Source organism: Cryptotermes secundus, unplaced genomic scaffold, assembly GCF_002891405.2.
Source record: "Cryptotermes secundus unplaced genomic scaffold, Csec_1.0 scaffold620, whole genome shotgun sequence".
Lineage (NCBI taxonomy): Eukaryota > Metazoa > Arthropoda > Insecta > Blattodea > Kalotermitidae > Cryptotermes > Cryptotermes secundus.
This window is the reverse complement of record NW_019723312.1, coordinates 117,069-137,458: the sequence shown is the minus strand read 5'-3', so window position 1 is coordinate 137,458 and position 20,390 is coordinate 117,069. Positions and strand designations below refer to the sequence as shown.

Genomic DNA, 20,390 nt, shown 5'->3' with positions numbered 1-20,390 from the left:
ATTATTTGTAATTATTTTGTTCTCATTACAGTGGCTATAAGTATTTAGATGCTATTCTTTGTTGCGGGATATTAATATTTCATGTCTGTTCATGTCTATCTTGCTAAGTGCTTTGTTTTGTTGTAGTTGGGGCGGAAAGGAAGGAAGGGATGGGGTTGCAGTTTATGTTCGCAAATGTGAATTTTGTATTGTGAGACGTGGTTTCTGAGTTAAACAACATTTTAACAACAACAGAATTTAAAGTGTTTCATATTGTGTTTATGTGTCATTTGTGTTAGTGACATTTTGGATAACACCTTATTGGTATCAAGTGTGTGGGTGAGTAGTTCAGTCAGTAGTTTCTTGCCCTTTATGGTGAGGTTGGGTTTAAAGCTGTTTCGGTCAGTTCCAGATATTGTGTTTAGTATCCAGACGATGCGTTTACCGGATGTGAGTTCTGATATTCGTTTCGCGATAGCGAATTAAGGCATTAGGAAGAAGAGGGTAAATAGTAATATAGTACAGTGTTTCAGTATGATAATGATAATGTAGTACGTTGTGTCTTTAAGTCGTTTAGCGTTGTCGGTTAGATATTGAAATAGTACACATTAGTTTTGTTAGTTTGCTACAAAATAAAATTTCATGCAGTTGTATATTTGTCCAAATAGATTTTGAGGAAGTTAGTACATAGTTAATGCTTTCTTGGGAAATGTCACTAGGTGTGCAGAATTTTCTCTAAGCAGTCATTTGATATTTTAGTGTCACTAAAAGAATCCGCCATCTACCTCATCCTCAATTATTACTATTCAATTTCAAATTTTGGTGTAGATTTTCCCAAAACCTAAAAAAGAGAGGTAAATCTATATCCCTGTAACAGGCTATGGAGCCCCATAGGGCTGTGAGACTTCGAGGCTCCGACATTTTGAAGACAATGGCTAACAGATGGTGGTGTATTTGTAGAGTTATTGTCCAGTAATTCTTTTCATTTCCATTGTGACACATTTCACAGTGTTTTCCAATTGTATAAAGTTACTTCTTGATCTTGTTGTGGAGTAGAAATTGCGAACGACACAGTTATGTCATTTTTTCTATTTCTGTCTTACTTTAGTCCTTAACATTTTAAAAAATTTGTTCAGTTATTGCTCTTTCCTCAGTATTAGCCACTTAGTTTCACTGAAACAGTTTTCGTATAAATTGTTCCCCTCTGGTTTGTGACACCATGCTGTCTTGTTGGCAGATACATGTTTCACAAGAACATTCTACCTCTGTTTTCAGTGTTGAAGTGTAAAGATAGAAGCATCATGTTCCTCCCAAGTTTCAGTATCTGCCCACAAGACTACATCACAATTACACCATTTAGTGCTATGAAAACTTTAGAACTTATGTAGTTTGTGTGTGCTTCAATGTCTGACTGGACAGTGAAGCTAGAACCACGAGAGACATGCTGGCTGTCTGTTACTCAGTCACAGGTAACCTGCTGCTTGTGTGGAGCGGGAAACATGAAAGCATCCAACTACATAACGTAGTAGTGCCTAACCCACACAGAGTTTAGGTAATGAACTATAAATAACAGTTCACTTCATTATATATAGTCAGGAACAGAATTCTTTTCCTGGATAATGGCAAGTAGTAAGTTAAGTTTTTGGGAATCGAACTTCGTTTGTGTGAACCTGTTTACATTTTTGGTACTTCTTTCACCTGTGGAAATATGAAGCACATATCTTGAAAGGATGTGAATTCTGCTGTGGTTATCGGAAGATGATGTAAATTTTTCATCATTGCCCGCAGCATGTTTATATTATCTATAGCATTGATTAAGGGATGCTTTTGGTAGTGCTTTATTAATGTGCTAAGTTTTCTGAAGTTACAAATAGCTACTGCATTTGATATCTCTGTGCATGAAGTTATGATTTGAAAGTGATGTTAGGCTTTTTGAAGTACAAATTTATTCTAAATTATGTTGGATTTGAAGTTCTGACAGCATTGCCCATGAATAATACAGGCTTTGGGGATGTGATGGCATGTAATCTGTTAGTGTACCACATTTCAGAGAAATGTACTGCCTCCATCTTCAGAGTTAGTAAGCCAAACAAGCAACGAGTAACAAAGAAATGGTACACACAGTTCTACATGTTGTAGGTTGATTGCCTGGTTTACTCTTCAGCTTTGAAGATGAAGTCAGGGCATACTCTTAAATGTTTGCGAACTACCATGTGACAACATAATGTCACATTCCAGATGATAGTAGTTGTGCTTCACAGAACACACGCTGCATCTCCATAACAAAGACAAACTGGTTAATGCTGTTTGGGGAAACAGTCACTGTTTATTGTGAGAACCATACGGAACACACAAATACACTGTGTGGGCAGAGTCAGAGTTACTTTATGACTGGCAGCTGCCAGTCTCTCAGCTGCTCAAGAATTTACCAACGTTTTATGGAGCCTGAAGTTTCATTATGGTGTTCACTAGAGCCTGCCACTGGTTTCTATCCTGAGCCAGGTGAATACATTCTGTCACCCCATCCTGTTTCTATAAGATCCAGTGTACATCTAGGTCTTCTTAGTGATCTCTTCCCTTCTGACTTTCCCACCAAAATCCTGTATGAATTTCTCTGCCCTCCACTGCATGTTATATGCCATGCCCATCTCACACTCCTTGATGTACGTTAGGAAATTACCGTTTCTCAGTAAATTTGTTAGGAACTTTTTTGACAACTTGTATTTGAGTGGACACTTCAGGTTTGAAAGAGAGAATTTTATCAAAGTAAGAAACATACACTTTCTGCCCAGTAAAATTTTACTGCAAATCTCATCGGTTTTTATATAATTTTTAAAATGCAGAGGGAACAGAGTTGCCACGTTTCCTCAGTTGAGCACCGTCCTCTGGGCTCTGACAACCTGTAGTTCTACCAAGCCTTACGTTTCGGAGGAACATAATCTGGTCAAATAGTAAGCCAAGTAAGAAACTAGCACAGTTAGCAGCTAGCTTACTGTTGCCCCAAAACTCGGCGAACTTGTACCAGACAACGCGGCGTTACAACTCAGAACACTGAATCTTCATACTCACCATCTTGAGAACCGCAGATCGAGCATTTCATGACTTACAAGGGTAATCAGTAAATGGGTCATAAATGGAAGTAAAACAGCTGTAATGGATATAATAGATTTTCTATGTGTATCACTAGGCAGCAGCACAATCCGGCTTCAAGACGGGTCTAGAGAGGTTGGTTTCAGTTGTCACAATGGCGACCATGCTTGAGGAGTATACTACCAAAGAGCAACGTTCTGTTGTGCGTCTTTTGTTAGCAAAGGACTCAATGCAAAATATAGTAATAAAGAAATGTTTCCTGTTTACGGTGGGAAGTGTTTGTCGTGTAAAGCGGTTCACAGCTGGGTCGCGAAGGACCTTCAGTAGTCGCAGATGTTGAAACGGAAGGGGCGGAAGTGACTGAGAAAATAGTTGAAAGACTTCTGTACTGTGGGTTTCGACGCACTGGTAAAGTAATGGGACAAGTGTATCAGTGTTGGCGGAGGATATGTCGGGGATTTTTTTTTCACCCGAGAATCACATGTTTTACGTTTTATATCCATTTGTGACCTGTTTGCTGACTCTCCCTCGTATGTGTTGGATGTCATGGCTGTTTTTAGTTCAGAAGCTGGGCCGCAGAGTAAACTCTGGTAGTGCTGTGTCTGCTAGACGGGTATCTCCGTGCGTGCGAAGAATGTTCCTGTTGTTTGCGATGTGGCAGCAGGTAGCGTGACAAGTCTCTATTCTGGGATGTGCAGCAGCCTGCCACGTTTGGGGAACTTCCCACAAAAACTCCGAATGTAAAAATATACTTCCGAGACTGATGCTCTGAAGGAGGGAGTAATCCATCTCCGAATTACCCAGACACTTCCACACACTTGACTGATCGCGGTGGCGTAGCGGTAACGCATATAGACTCGTATTCCGGATGTGTTGTGTTTGAATCTCGGCAGGGACGCTAGGTATTCTGAGTTTTCTTGAGGTTTCGTTCAGTACCGCAAGGTAGATGTCGAAATGGTATCCACATTAGACCACGACCGCTTTCTTTAGCATCTTGTGCAGTTCCTTATGTAATATCCTCCATTCATTTCATATCCTGAGTTAATAACGGCGTTCTAAAAATAAACTGCAAATAGACAAGCAAAAATATAAGACATATTTCTTTGTATTCGAACCAATATATACAGGAATCACGGTTGTTAAGGCGATGTGCAAAATCTGCGGTAGAGATTCAGAATGCAGAGATTTTATATATAAAAATTCAGTCCGTACCTCACAGGAAACACATTACGTGTCCGCTACAGAGACCAACCGGTTAATGCTGTTTGGGGAAACAGCCGCTATTTATTGTGAGAACCATACGGAACACATAAATACACTGTGTGGGCAGAATGCAGAGAGTTTATATATAAGAATTCAGTCCGTACCTCACAGGAAACACATTACGTCTCCGCTACAGAGTCCAACCGGTTAATGCTGTTTGGGGAAACAGTCGCTATTTATTGTGAGAACCATACGGAACACACAAATACACTGTGTGGGCAGAATGCAGGGCCTTCAACGCTAAAGTAGGCGGTACACATACTAAGCTGTGTATTCTAAAGGTTAACGTGTTAGCTACCTATGTTGTGATATTGACCAAGAAAGTAACCACATCTCGGACGACTAACGGGTACTTCCGATTCTTTATGTTAGTTAGTTAGTTATTGGAGAGGGTGGGTTTCCCCATGCACTGAGACCAGTATTGGTCCATTGTGCTTCCCTCTATGATATTCTACCAGTCTCTATACCCTACCGATATTGGTGCGTACCATCAGTCCCGACCGAGCCAGCGAGTTCGGCCTCTACTGGCTTGGCGGTATCTATAATGCTTCCCCCATCTATCAGAGGCGTTAGAGACTACTGTTGGGCGGGAAATGTCCTTGAATTTAGCTCAGTGACCTCCTTTGGAGATATGAGGTTCTTTTACGTGCCGTAAAGCTACGACACGGGACCCACGGCTTAAAGTCCCTCCCGGAGGACTTGTTCCCTGAATTTTTCCGCCCTTAAAAATTCCACGACCTCCGCCGGGTTTGAACCCGCGTACCACGAATCGTGAGGTGGGAACGTTATCTCTAGACTACGGAGGCCGCTGATTCTTTATGTTAGTAAAGTTAATTATTATAATTTTTAGAGTGGGGTGAGACAGAATTCCTTCGTACCCTTATATGGCCCAGTGTACCAGCCCCGGATGATAAATGTAAAAAAGGTAAAGCTGTCCCTATAACAGTTTGTGGAAGTCCATAGGGGTGTGAGACGTCGAGGCTCCCACATTTTCTAGAGGATCGGGTTACAGATGGCAGTGAAATTGTCAACCTTACGCGTCGTCTGGCCTTTACCCCCAGGAAGATTCCTGGTACTCATTTCTGTTAGAGGCTGAGTCGACCCCAGAGCCATTGTGCGGCTGGAAGGATTAGGTCAGTTGAAAATCGGGAATCGAACCCACAGCTTCCCGGTTTGTAACATAGTGCCTCAACCAATTACGCTACCGCATGCCCTCCACCAACCCCGAATAATAGAAAGAAATGGAGCATTTTGTGAAATGAGAATTGGCAAGGGAAACCGAGCTGCTAGGAGAACACGTGACCGAATTCCACTTCTTCCACCACAGATTTTATTCTTATCCTTATCGGCGTTTGCAGAGTGGGAACAGAGAAGTTACTGCGTGTGTAGGTCACACCTCGGTGCGTCTCTCTTCTGTGGCATTGCGCCAAGTGACACCGACTGCCCACTTCTACTTAACAGTCTTGTGAACATGGGCTGAGGTTGATGCTGATGCTGGACACTTCAACTGGATGATGCTTTTGCAGATCCTAGGACTGAGACACCTACGAGTATTTTACGTCTGAAAAAAAAACAGATATTACTGGACGGGTTAACGTAGCGGTAACACTCTTCTCATATTCAGGCGTTACTAGTTTCGAATCTCGGCCAGGACCCTGGATATCCTGATTTTTTTGTCCTCGGTTTCCTTAGTTATTTCAGGTAAGGACCGAACCGAGCTCCTTTCACATTTGTCATCCTACCATTTGATTCTGCATAATCTAGTGGCTGACAGCGTCATAAAGCAACCCACGAAGGAAATAGGTATTGTCACGGTGTGTGTGTGACTATAGAAGGGGTTTGGATTGGTGAATAGATTACTTGACCGGTTACAGGTCGCAAAAGGTAAAAAAAAAAGTAAAGTTGTCCATGTGCTTAACTAATTAAGCACTACGCCATGAAGGCGTATGGGGAAGTGGATCTATAGATCCACATTTTCTTGACCTCGGCACTAGCTGGAGGTGAGTGGTCAGCTTCACGCCCCTGTCGATTTACCCCCGGCGAAAGAGTCCCCGGTACCCAATGGATAAGCGGCTGGGTGGACTCCAGAGTCGGCTTGGACGATATGGAGAAGAGAAAATTCTGACCCTACCAGGAATCGAACTCCGACCTCTCTTTCGTCCAGTCCGTAGACAGTCGCTATACAGACTGAGCTACCCCGGGTCGTAACTACTGGCCCGCAGAAGTTCGGCCCACACACCATATCGTATTTCTTATTTGCAGTTCAGTATTCTCTCATTCACACCGAGATCTCTCCCGTATGGGCTCATATCCTTCAGAAACAGAGACAAAGAGGGGCACGCGGTAGCGTAGTTGGTTAAGGCACTATGCTACAAACCAGAAGGTCGCGGGTTCGATTGCCGATCAGGTCATTGGATGTTTCAATTGACCTAGTCCTTCCAGTCGCACTATGACCCTGGGGTCGACTCAGCCTCTAACAGAAATGAGTACCAGGAATCTTCCTGGGAGTAAAGGGCGGCCGGTCGGCGCGTAAGGCTGACAACCTTGCCGCCGTCTGTGAGCCGGCTGTCTAGAGAAAATGTGGGAGCCTCGACGTCTCACAACCCTGTGAGCCTCCACGGTCTGCTACAGAGATAGCTTCACTTTACATTTACCTAATAGAGACAAAGATTGGTAGGTAGCAAGTAAGTCAGCGAAATAGGATGAAATAAAAAGGCGACAGATAAAGAACAAAGAGCGAAAGAAATATTGTTGGATAGAAATAAACGAAAAAAGACGAGAGGAGAAACGATATACAGAGATGAAGAGAAGGGACGTTAAATATCTATCTTGATAGATGTTAGAAAGGAAGAGACATAGAGAAGATAGAAGAAACAAAGAAAAATGAAATGCATACTGCGTTTGAGAGGAACCTGCTGAAGATGGAGGCCATATATTTCTCCGAAACGTCGATAGCCCCGAAGTCGGAAGCGTCTGCTATTCTTTTGTCGCTTGTGTTTTCATTGCCTAGGAAATCACTACTATATTGAAACTGGCTCACTACTGAGTGGGTTGAGCAGTCGAAAGGCTGCTCCTCTGCTAGGGAGCCGTTCCTTTCGAGAATTCTATCTTTCTCATAGAGAGAAGCTGCGGGCAGTGGGACAGGGAGCATTGGGTTTGTGATATGCCTCTTTGTTGGAAGAGGCGCGAAATTCCTCGAGGACGTGATCTGATATGATGTGGTTTCGTCCATCGAAGGTATTCTTCAAGTCCTACGGCGTTGAAATATAGAGTTGATTAGATCATGTTACACAAGGAAATAAAAGGCAGCTGGGAGAGTTCAGTCGGTATAGTAACTGGCTGCTGGCTGGATGACCGAGCGGTGGGCGTTCGAATCCTGGTAGGGTCGAGAATTTTCTCCACGTCATCCAGACCGGCTGTGAGGCCTACCCATCCTCATATTCATTGGGTACCAGGGTGAAGCGGCCGGGGCGTGAAGCTCACCACTCACCTCCAACTATTGCCGAGGTGAAGAAAACGTGGATCTATACATCTACTCCCCAATACGTCTTCATGGCGTAGTGCTTAATTAGTTAAGTACAGGGACAACTTTACTGTCTTATACAAGGAAATGAAAACGCATCAATTTCAAGCAATACGTGGGACAGTGAATATTAAGAAAAGAAAGAGAGAATTGTACAGGGTGATTTAACTTGGAGGATGCCCCGAATTAATAAATATAAACCACTGAATGTAACGGTTAAAACGAAACTTGGTAACACCATGTATTTACTTTCCAACGGTGTTTCGGTGCCTGTCGCCTCATTACCTTCACATAGTTATCCCTCCTGCTGTGTTGGTTGCAGCATTTGGAAACACGCAGCGCCGTGTCCTGTCGACCTGTGTCTCCAAGGTGCTGTCATCTCTCAGATATCTCCATACCCACCAAGATATGTACTCGCCAAGTTTCGTTTTCGTCTGTAAGTATTGCGTGTCTTACAAGTATTGATTCGGAGGTTCCCCCGAGTGAATCACCCTGTATATAGTAATGACGCAATGACTTGGGCGCTGAGCTACAAAAGCGCAAGCAAAATTCAAGAGGCGGAAATGAAATTCTTAAGCAGTGCCGGAAGGAGGTACCAAATGAAGTGAAGATATGCGGAAAGAATTCCCTGTAGTTTCTCGTAATAATGGAATAGGTGACTATAGAAGAAAAGCGATGAATTCATCTGAGCAGAATGGAAAGCGGCAGACTGTCTAAGCGTGTGGTCAATACAAACCGAAGGATCACAGGTAGACCGTCTGAAAGACGGCTATGGAATTGGAGAAAGCAGGTGCCTAAGACGTGAAAAGAAGGTTGAAGGACATGAAGGAAAAATTGACCCATAAATATGAATTTTTGCCTTTCAAATCTTCTTTCAGTGTCTCTCAGCTACTCAAGAATTTTCTATAATTTTATGGAACCCAAACATTCATTACCGTGTTCACAAGAACCTGTCACTGGTCCCTACCCTGAGCCAGATCAATCCACCCTCTTCCACGCCGTCCTATCGCTCAAAGATCTATTTTAATATTGTCCCCCACCTACGTCTAGGCCTTTCTAGCGGTCTCTTCTGGCGTTCCCACTACAACCGTATATTAAATCCCCTTCCCCTCATGCGTGCTACATGCCTTGTCCATCCAATCCTTTGCCTTGATTAGTGTAATTGACGATCAATATAACATATTTTAGCCTATTTATATTGCACTGAACACAAGGCTTAAACAACTGTTACAGGAGATACTGGAAACGGCCGCCGTTGTTCAGAACACATTCATCTGTATTCCTGAACATGTTCCGAGAAACACGTGCCGATGGCATGTTCAGTGTCCGCTTTCCGCAGTACGCTTCTTGGAACGTTTTGGAACATGTACTTTTTAAGGGAACCCCCACAGGAAAGACGGCGGGTGTTAGATCCGGAGATCTGAGTGCCACAGCCCTTAGAAATGACCCTAGCTCCGAAAAAGTCCTTGATCATATGCATCGTTATGCAGTTGGCTGAACCCAACGTTGTCTTACCTGAAATTCCAGTGAAAAGACTGAATAACGTGTTTCAGCAATAGTACAGTGAGGTGTATAGTGCAATGTTTTTTATCAGGATACAATTATAAATGGATCACCCTGTAATAGGACAGGAATAATAATAATATTAACAATAATAATAATAAGATTGGCCTGTAATGTTTTGAAAGAGTACTAGACGATACGATGTTCTGGAATACCGCTAATTTTCTGGTGTGATGCTAGTAATTTGTTCAGGCAATTAGCGTGTAGCACGCGAATTATCTTCAGGGACCGTGGCGTGCTCAGAGAAATGTGAAATAAAGATTCTGCATGGGTGAATGAGTGGGGCCCACTTATATATGTTTACAAAGCGAAGGAAACATACTGTATGCAATATGTGCCTTAGATCAGTACGCGGTTCTATTCAGAACGTAAGCAAGACAAGGCTTAAGCTTACAATGAATTTGACCCTTTAAAGCACAGTGGTGACTATATGTACCATATTTCCTTAAGAATTAAGAACTCCTCATTCTGCCCACACGATGTATTTGTGTGTACCATATGGTTCTCACAATAAACAGCGACTGTTTCCCTAAACAGCATTAAACGTTTGGGTTCTGTAGCGGAGACGTGATGTGTTTCCTGTGAGGTACACACTGAATTCTTATATATAGAGTCTCTGCATTCTGCCCACACAGTGTATTTGTGTGTTCCGTGTGATTCTCACAATAAACAGCGGCTGTTTCCCCAAACAGCATTAACCGGTTGGTTTCTGTAGCGGAGACGTGATGTGCTTCCTGTGAGGTACGGACTGAATTCTTATATATAAAGTCTCTGCATTCTACCCACACAGTGTATTTGTGTGTTCCATATGGATCTCACGATAAACAGCGACTGTTTCCCCAAACAGCATTAACCGGTTGGTTTCTGTAGCGGAGACGTGATGTGCTTCCTGTGAGGTACGGACTGAATTCTTATATATAAAGTCTCTGCATTCTGCCCGCACAGTGTATTTATGTGTTCCGTATGGCTCTCACAATAAGCAGGGACTGTTTCCCTATACAGCATTAACCGGTTGGTCTCTGTACCGGAGACGTGATGTGTTTCCTGTTTGGTACGGACTGAATTCTTATACATAAAGTCTCTGCATTCTGCCCACACAGTGTATATTTCGGACTAAGCACAATGACCATATTACATGCAGAGAGTTATTGCAGCGTTCTGGACAGTTCTTGATTTCAGATATACCGGTAAGCCTACATACCAGTGTGTGCTACTTGCATTTCTCGAGGCAGATTCTTCCGCGTCCTCGAGAGAGCTGGTTTATAGCAGTCTTGATGCATATAAATGGATGGGACCTCACAAGTTGAGTTGTTGTTCCACTTGGTGTCACTGTTCATCTGGAAGCAGCTAATTGAGCCAAATGAAACCTCCGTCACTTGATAACCTTTCAACATTATCCGGCTTAATAGAAGCGTGACCTAACGGCTTGCCATAGCGGTGACTGTCCGGAGGTGCTCGGTTCTAGTCTCAGCTGGGACACCAGCTGTCCTGACTCGATTTTTCGTCGTTTTTCTGAGTTTCTTGGGGCAGGGTCTCGGTTAGGGCACTGCCATCTCATTTAAAATCCGTAGGAATTCGGCATTCACCTCAACAGCCTACCATTCCACTCTTATCTATAGTGTAGCTACTGAGAGCGTCGTGAACCCCCCCCCCCAAAGGTTGCTCTGAAACTTTCAATTTTCATTATGTTTTTCCACCTTTCCTAAGTTTTTCCGCATTTCTTCCGCCTTTCCGTTTTTCAGACATCTTTCCGTTTATAAATGATTTGCTATAATTCATGCGTCTTTTCGCTTTTCGTACGTCTTTCCGTGTTTCTTTCGTCTCTCCGCTTTTTGTACGTCTTTCACACGTCTTCATTTTTGTGCCAGGTCCCGCTCTCACCTTCCCGTTCCTAACGGACGCCAATTCCGGCTCTGTATGTAGTACGTCCTGTGGCCGGAGCGGATGTTAGGCTGAATCGCTGTGTGTGTCAATGAAACCGTTTCAGAATCGCCCTTGTCTTGTTGGAGACGGGTTTCAAAATGTGTCCATTTAGATGCGACTTCTTTATAATAATATTTCAGCTGTGATCGCCTTTCTCCTTGAAACTTTCGCGCTGTCGCTTTACCGTGAAGAAAGTGGCTGGGTTTATGGCCCTCTCGCAACAGAAAGTTCAAATAAAATCGCGCAGTAGCTGCGCCACATCTGCCCTCGTGTAACTGAATGAAGAGTAGGGCTACGAATTAAGACGCTTCACTTTATATGTCGAGGAAACTGGAGAAAATTACTTAATGGGAAGCTTCGAAAGTTCTAATTTATGATGTAGAACAGATCTGCATGTAAAGTTTTGATTGGAAAACCTGAAAGGAAACCCCCTCTTGGAAGACCAAGACATAGATTGGAGGGCATAAAGAAGTAGGGTGGTATGGTGTGAATTGGATTAATCTCGTTCAGGATAGGGACAAGTGGCGAGGTCTTTTGAACACGGTAATGAACTTTCAGACTCAGTAAAATGCACGGAATTTCTTGACTCTAAAGCAGATAGCTTCTCAGGAAGGATTCCGCTCTGTAGTTCGTTTAATTGTAAGCAGGTGCTACGTACAGTAAACGCTGTCCTTATAGTGTTTAAGCCGTCCTAAACGTTCATGTGGATGGGAATTTAAACCTCAGTCTCTTTAGCATTAATGCGGCAGAGGTCGGGTTACTCTGTACGGTGTCTTTAACATCTTCGCAACGCGTCTTCATCGGGTGGTGATGTAGATCCTTACATCATCACCAGAAAACTACAAGATTTCGTTTTCAGCATAGAGTGGAACAAGAGTACCTATAGCGGGGATCTCGTTGAACACATAGGGACTTTTCTTCCGCAAGGTTGGCTACTCGAGTTATGACGCACACTCAGAGATAACTTAGGTAGGCAGTACGTCATCAGTTGCGTTTGGCACATGTACCTCCCGTCAGTATTATACGTAATGGCGCTAGATATAAAAATGTAAACCTGTCTCTGTAACAGGTCGGCGAGGCCCATACGGTTGTGAGACGTCGAGGCTCCCACATTTTCTAGACAATCGACTTGCAGATGGCGGTGAGGCTGTCAGCCTTACGCGACGGCCGCCCTTTACTCCCAGGAAAATTCCTGGTACTCATTTCTGTTAGAGGCTGAGTCGAACCCAGGGCCATAGTGCGGCTGGAAGGATTAGGTCAATTGAAAATTGCAATGACCTCTTCGGGAATCGAAACCGGCGACCTTCCTGCTTGTAGCATAGTGCCTGAACCAACTACACTACCGCGTTGCATAATGACGCTAGATAAAGAGTACAAATTAAGAAGCTGTTCGATAAGTATTTGTCTCAATATTTATGCCTTATCTGTTTCTGTTTTCAGGACTTGGCATTCATGTAGACGCCACACGGAAGCCAGGAGCTGCCGTGTCGCGGTTGTTGGTAAGTGGCTTGACGTCAAGTGCAGTGCACTTCACACCCGGGTCGCGAGAAGTCGCCTTTTGTACTTCTTTTGATAAGTGCTATTTTTATTGTACGATATTCTGATAGAGTTTGGGATACCAATGAAACTAGTTAGGTTGATTAAAATATGTTTAAAGGAAACGTATAGTAAAGTCCATGTAGGTAAACATTTGTCTGATAAATTTCCTATCCAGAATGGTCGAAAACAAGGAGATGCTTTATCGCCACCCCTTTTCAACTTTGCTTTAGAATATGCCATTAGGAAGATCCAGGGAAACCAGGTGGGACTGAAATTAAACGGAACACATCAGCTTTTGACCTATGCTGATGATGTGAATCTACTGGGTGATAATATAGATACCATAAAGAAAAACACACAAACTTTAATTGACGCAAGCAAAGAGGTTGGTCTAGAAGTAAACCCAGAGAAAACTAAGTATATGTTGCTATCTCGTGACCAAAATGCAGGGCAAAATAGTGACATAAAGATAGGAAACAGATGTTTTGAAAATGTGGCACAGTTCAGATATTTGGGAACAACAATAACAGATCGAAACCTGATTCAGGAGGAAATTAAGAGGAGACTGAACTCGGGTAATGCTTGCTACCATTCAGTCCAGAACCTTTTGTCTTTTCGTCTGCTGTCCAAAAACATAAAAATTAGAGCATACAAAATTATAATTTTGCCTTGGGTGTGAAACTTGGTCTCTGCATTAAGGGAGGAACACAGACTGAGGGTGTTAGAGAACAGGGTGTTGAGGAGAATATTTGGACCGAAGAGAGATGAAGTTACAGGAGGTCGGAGAAAACTGCATATTGTACTCTTCCCCAAGTATAATTAGAATGATCAAGTGAAGGGGGATGAGATGGGCAGGGAATATAGAACGAATGGGGAGAAGAAGAATGCATATAGGATATTGGTGGGAAAGCCAGATGGAAAGAGACCACCGGGAAGACGAAGGCGTAGGTGGGTGGTCAATATTAAAATGGAACTTAGAGAGATAGGATGGGATGGTATTGAATGGATTGATCTGCCTCAGGATAGGGACCGGTGGAGGGCTCTTGTGATCACGGTAATGAACCTTCGGGTTCCATAAAATGCTGGGAAATTCTTGAGTAGCTGTAGAATTGACGGCTCCTCCAGAAGGGCTTAGCTCCACGAGTAAGTAACAGGGTAAAGGTTAATATCGTGATGAAATCTCAGATAGGTTCTCAGCTTTGGAAAACTTAAAAGACACTGACATGGATATTAATTGATACTGGGGGCTTTTCCGCTGTGGGTAAAGCGGCAGGGTCGTCTAGTGTCTAGGTCAAGAAAGATTGAGCTATACTTCCACTCCCCCATATGTCTTCATGGCTGAGTGCTTAAGTACGCATAGTTAGGCTGAGGATAAGGCAGCAGGTATGTGTGTGCTATTGCAGGAAGCACGGCAGAGCTGTAGGTAGGCTCCCCAGGGGTCAGTGTCATGGCGCGAGCTACATTTCCGCCTTTGATCGTGACTGTAATTTGTATTATCGACTCTTACTGGCTGTGATGTCCGGTGGTCATCTTATTGCCCGGAGGCGGCCTACAGTTGAAACGCGAGTGTTGTCGTGTCGTCAGATATTGCGTGGCTGTCCGTTGCACCGCTAGGACGCTTACATTCCAACTTGTGCTGCTAGTGACCAGAAGGCTTCCTTCAGTTTCGGAATGGTGTATACCTGTACCATGATCAGGTTTTGAACGAGTGGCGTGTTTGCTAGTTCACTGTACCATCCGCGGTACCAGCCGCAAGGATTTTCGATTTTTGTTTAAAGTGTTTCTTTTTGTATTTTTCTGTGAAGGGAAGTGGAATACATTACTGCACAGCACGCACATCTGAATCCTCGGAAGTTAGTAGTGATTTTAAGAAATTGTAGATATTGTGTCTCAGGGAAGGTCTCAACTTGTGTGAAGTGACGCTGGTTCCCCCGTGTGTTGAAAGTAAAATCTGCTATTTGTAATGACCTCAGAACGAAGTACATGGCTGTATGATCATGGTGAAACCTCCAGTATGATTTAAATATGGTTTACGTTTGCACTGCAGACCTCCATGTAAAAGTAATATGTAGTTATCCTTGTGTGGGGCTCGCTGACAGGGGTTGTGCAAGGACAGACCTCTAAGGTGAACATCTATCTATCTATCTATCTGTATGTCTGTCTGTCTGCCTGCCCGCCCCTCACCTACCCACCTGCCTGCCTACCTACCTATCTATCTCTCTCTGTCTGTCTATTTGTCTATCTCTCTATCTTTAATTATAGAAATTGATTCTGCACTCGAGTCTTTCCACCGTGTGGATGTTGGCTGAGTTGCCGAACGTTTCGTAGATACATTCTGCTTCCATCTTCAGGGTCGAAGTGAGTACGGTGGGCGAGTGTTCATGTATATATAGATCTCGGGTCAGTAGGTCCACGGTGGGAAGGTGAGGGCTGGTGCCTGTTCCGGATGAATAGGGAAAGAGTTATCAGAAGGTCTTCCTTTACCCCGAAACGTCGGCAGCACTGCCCATGTCAGAGCGCTCGTCATGCCGTCGTGCCCATTGGAAACTTATGCACAGCTACGCTCAGTTACAATCAGAGGGTGGAAACAACAAACGACAGTGTTTCACTAGGAACTGCAGTGTGGACCTTTACCTTGGGACTGCTGATAGAAACGTTTTGGTAGGTGAGCCAGGTAACTTCAGAATTTATCTCCAAGAACAAGTCTACAAGGTCGGGCTTTTGGATTTGTTTTTAGAAATAAATATCTAAGAACCCTGTAAGGTTAGGCTTAGGGGTTTGCTTTCCAGATAAGCTTTTACAGTTGGCAGCGCAAACTCAATGGAGCTGAGTCCTCTTTGAATATCTGCTAGACGCTTAACTACTCAAGAATTTCCCAACATTTTATGGAACCAGAAGGTTCACCACCGCGTTCACAAGAGCTCTCCACTGATCCCTGTCCTTAGCCAGATGAATTCAGTCCCATACCATCCCATCTGATTCCTCTGAGATCCGTTTTAATATTGTCATCCCACCTACGTCTTGGTCTTCCTAGTGGTCTCTTTCCTTCTGGATTCCCCACCAAAGCCTATTATTATTATTATTATTATTATTATTATTATTATATCAAGCTGTCGTTCCTTAACTTTCCCAAGTTCACAGCGTGCATATTCAGTGAAATGTGAATACAGAGTGTCCCTGAAGGGCGGTAATGTGAAAGTGTGGACCAGTAGAAGGGTTATTCGTGGGAACTGTTCAACATTACCGTTGAATTTTCGACGGACAGTCCACTGCTCATTACGTAAAATTTACAGAAAGTTGTGTTGTGTGCTGAAGGAATTTCCTGTTTAATTTGCAGCTGTTAAAACACAGCTCTGTGTATAGATGTCACTCCTGTCGTATTTACATTACTAAAGAGAGGCGAACATTTTGTAAGCAGTTTCGTGTTTTGTGTTGAAAGAGAAAGACATTTCCGTAGCCTCCATTGCATCCTCATAACACAGAACCTCACCTACCGCCAGATGTAGCTCAGTCAACATAGTGACTAGGCTACGGGCTGGACGGCCGAAGCATCGCATTTCGATTTCCATCGTGGGTAAGAAATTTTTTCTCTTTTCCGCGTCTTCCAGACTGGTTCTAGGGCCCACCCAGTGTCCTATCTAATCGGTTGGGGGGGGGGCTTCTTCCTGCCTGTGCGTGAAGGTGATCACTCACCTCAACCTAGTGCTGAGGTTAGAAATGGCGGAGCTGTACCTCAACTTCATCAACCTCTTCACCGTTGATGCATAATTAATTAACCACAGTGACAGCTTTGCTTTTAATACTAAATCTAATTAGTATAAGCCAAAATTGCTAGACCGGCATCTTAACATTTCATAGAATTAATTTATTTTTGAATCTACCTTGATCCGTTTTCATTTTCAGCCCTTTAAAACACATTGGTATTATGCGTTCTGTATATTTTACAATAAAAATAAACTGTTTTTTCAATAGATATTACTTTTGTGTGTTCCGTATGATTCTCACAATAAACAGTGACGGTTCCCCCAAACAGCATTAACCGGTTGGTCTCTGTAGGGGAGACGTAATGTGGTTCCTGTGAGGTACGGACTGAATTCTTATATATAAAGTCTCTGCATTCTGCCCACAGAGTCTATTTATGTGTTCCATATGGTTCTCACAATAAACAGCGACTCTTTCCCGAAACAACATTAACCGGGTAGTCTTTGTTAGTATCGCGATATATGTCTGTCCACGCGGGACAACCAGAAAATTACTGTGTACTCTCTGCTGGGATATAACGCCGTGTATTCCGTTGGAAGTCAACCGACGATTCGTAGGAACGTATCCCCACCGTCGAAGAATAAGCCGAGCAAGAAACCAGCGTGAAAGCACCTTGCCACCTGTTTTCACGCTGGTTTCTTGCTCTGCCTATTCTCAGACCCTACATGTTCCCCTTAAACGTCGGTTGACTTTCAACGGAATACACGGCGCTATATCCCTCAGATCCATATACAAATCAGAGACCAGTTCAGCTGATTTTAACTGAAATTGAATATTTGGAAGATTAACAAAAATGTATTGACATATTCCGATGTTGGATTTAATCGGTTAATTAAGAATAACGGACACTTCACATGAAGTCCTACACGCGTTTCTGCACGTTTGTTGAGTGCAGCTTGCTTGCTGCATCTCTATCGGAGCGAGAAATGTTTCTCAGAATGGCTGTATAGAGACATGAAACACCTGTCTTATATCCAATACACGTTTTCCGTACGCCGTACGGGTTTCCGAACTAATTAATGGTGAGGTCACCCGACCGTCACATTTCCGTAAGTATGAACTTGTAAGAATGTGGGGATTGCAGCTTAAAGAAGAAAAGGCAAAGCTATCCCTGTAACAGGCCGTGTGAGACGCCGAGGCTCCCTCATTTTCTAGACAATCGGCTCACAGATGGCGGTGAGGTCAGCCTTACGCGCCGGGCGCCCTTTACCTCCCAGGAAGATTCCTGGTACTCATTTCTGTTAGAGGCTGAGTCGACCCCAGGGTCATAGTGCGGCTGGAAGGATTAGGTCAATTGAAAATTCCAGTGACCTAATTCGGAATCAAACCTGCGACGTGCCGGATTATAGCATAGTGCCTCAACTAACTACGCTACCGATTGTACCTCACAAAGAGAAAATGTCTTGGAAGAAACAAAAATATGGTGATGGGCACACCGACGGAGCCCGAAACCAAGAGTCGACGTTGTTGACGAAGGCCAGAAGCAAATTACTGCTATTTTCAGAGACATCAACGCGCGTGGCCAGACGGACGTGGAAATTTATGACGTATTTTTAACCGCGTTTTTTCTGAAGGTGTTCCACTTGGGTTCTTCCCCTTCCCCTCGAAGTGACGTAATGAGAGCCTGCCCTGTGCGTACGCCGCATTCCGGTTTTCAGATCCACAAGTCGTTCGAACACTTCGTTTTAACGCGAAGAATTTTTGCGAAGCCAACTATTGAACGTTGGGTAGAACTCGGAAACTTTCCTGGGGCATATCGCAGGGCTTCATTTTGTAACCTTAGATAAATTTAAGGATAGAACCTTTTTTTTTGTCTTTTTGTCTTCGACTTTAAGACACAAGTACACAAACTTCATTCACGGAATCCATCTTCATGGAGTGTGTTTGCTGGTACGGCAGGAAATGAACGCGCACTGAGTCGAAAAATCCATCCGTGTGGGCACCTCGTCACACTGTTCCATATCCTTTATTTTAAGGCCCACACGTGTGCTCCCTCTCTCCCTCAAATACTCTGTGACGTTAGGGCAAACTTAAGATATTAAACCCACGGGAACCCAATGCGTACATACCTTAATTTGTTTTTCTTGTACCACGTTTCATTATTAGAGCGCTATATTATACAGGGTGTTCCTCTTGAAAAGGCTCCGAATTAGTAATTTTAATCACACGACTATTTACCCACGAAAACGAACCTGTGTTAGTATATATCTTGGCAGATGTAGAGACAGCTGAATTAGAGAAGGTGGCTAAATTGGGGTTCCTCCGCCTGGAGACACAGACCGACAGGACACTCGTTGCAACTAACATGGCAGGAGGGATCGCATATTGAGGCAGGCAGATATCCGGTCAGTATTGTCAAGCTTAATTTTCATCGGTACATTATCCCATTGCCGCCCCTGAGTGAATCATTCTGTACAATATTTTTAAAGTACATTTGTATGGGTGTGAAACTTGGTCTCTGACATTAAGGGAGGAACATAGACTGAGGGTGTTTGAGAACAGGGTGTTGAGAATATTTGGACCGAAGAGGGATGAAGTGACGGGAGGTTGGAGAAAACTACATAATGAGGAGCTTCATAACTTGTATTCTTCGCCAATTATAATTAGAATGATCAAGTCAAGGAGGATGAGATGGGTAGGGCATGTAGCACGAATGGGGGAGACGGGGAAGGCGTATAGTATATTGGTGGGAAAGCCAGAAGGAAAGAGACCACCAGGAAGACCAAGGCGTAGGTGGGTGGACAATATTAAAATGGATCTTAGAGAGATAGGCTGGGATGGTATGGATTGGAATGATCTGTCTCAGGATAGGGACTAGTGGAGAGCTCTTGTGAACACTGTAATGAACTTTCGGTTTCCATAAAATGCTGGGAAATTCTTGAGTAGCTGCAGAATTGGTGGCTCCTCAAGTAAGGCTCAGCTCCATGAGTAAGCAAGTAAGCATTTGTAGGTGCTTTTAATTTGTAGCCGTTCTACTTTATACCAGGAGAAAATGTGACAGAAACTGGCAGCAGGTTGCATTGTGTTGTAAGCGAGTGGCATTTTCAGTGACAGTTATGGGACAAGCAGATGTTCTGACGCGTGTTATTGTGTGGTGAATATGAAATGCATGACTCTGGTGAGCGCTGAAATAGTGCCGTCTGTCACCGTGCTCTCACAAGACATCTTTAAGCTGACGTGAGCCCACAAACCACAGCACGGATGCGCGGTCTGCAATGGTAGCACTTTCATTTCTGGCTCTGGGAAGTAAAGAGGATTTTTGTTGTGGGTAAGTTAACATATCCTGAGTACAACCGCGAAAGCTATTTCTCTTTTGTTTCAGTTCATCGAAGCAAAACAAAACTCGAATATGACTCTTCTGCGAGAACTCGTGCTTGCTCTTGCATGTATGACTTACTCTTCTACCCTGAAGATGGAGACAATATATCCTTTCGAAACTTCTCCATATTTATATTGCCGATATTGAACTGGCGTAACGGTGACGCTACAGACTCGTATTCGTGAAGTGCTTGGTTCGAATTTAGGTCGGGACACCCGATATGCTGACTGTGGTATTCCTTGTTCTCTTCATCCCTTCCAGGCAAATTTCAGAATAGAATAGTAAACCCCCGATATAATGGGTTTCGGATGTAACGGACAAAATCCGGTTGGGGCACAATTGTGAATTCTTAGAGATGTTGAGGTACCAAGAAGGGGTTTTAATTAGAAAACTGTGTAAAATGAGGTGAGGAACCAAATATAAATCCCT

The 20,390-nt window shown here is 43.5% G+C and overlaps 1 protein-coding gene across 3 annotated transcripts in view; it reads left to right on the top strand.

Annotated features, from left to right (window-relative positions):
- The first annotated feature begins 123 nt into the window (after positions 1–123).
- The window catches only part of LOC111861804 (WD repeat-containing protein 47), a 136,224-nt gene continuing 115,957 nt past the window's right edge, over positions 124–20,390 (top strand). For 2 of the 3 annotated variants that reach the window (XM_023846673.1, XM_023846669.1), the window contains exon 1: positions 19,843–19,910. In XM_023846673.1, the coding sequence (XP_023702441.1) occupies positions 19,858–19,910 (53 nt within the window). In that variant the 5' untranslated portion in view covers positions 19,843–19,857. Of the gene's footprint in view, positions 319–12,781; positions 12,841–19,842; positions 19,911–20,390 lie in introns of those variants that run through there. The other variant, XM_023846670.2, reaches the window with a different exon arrangement.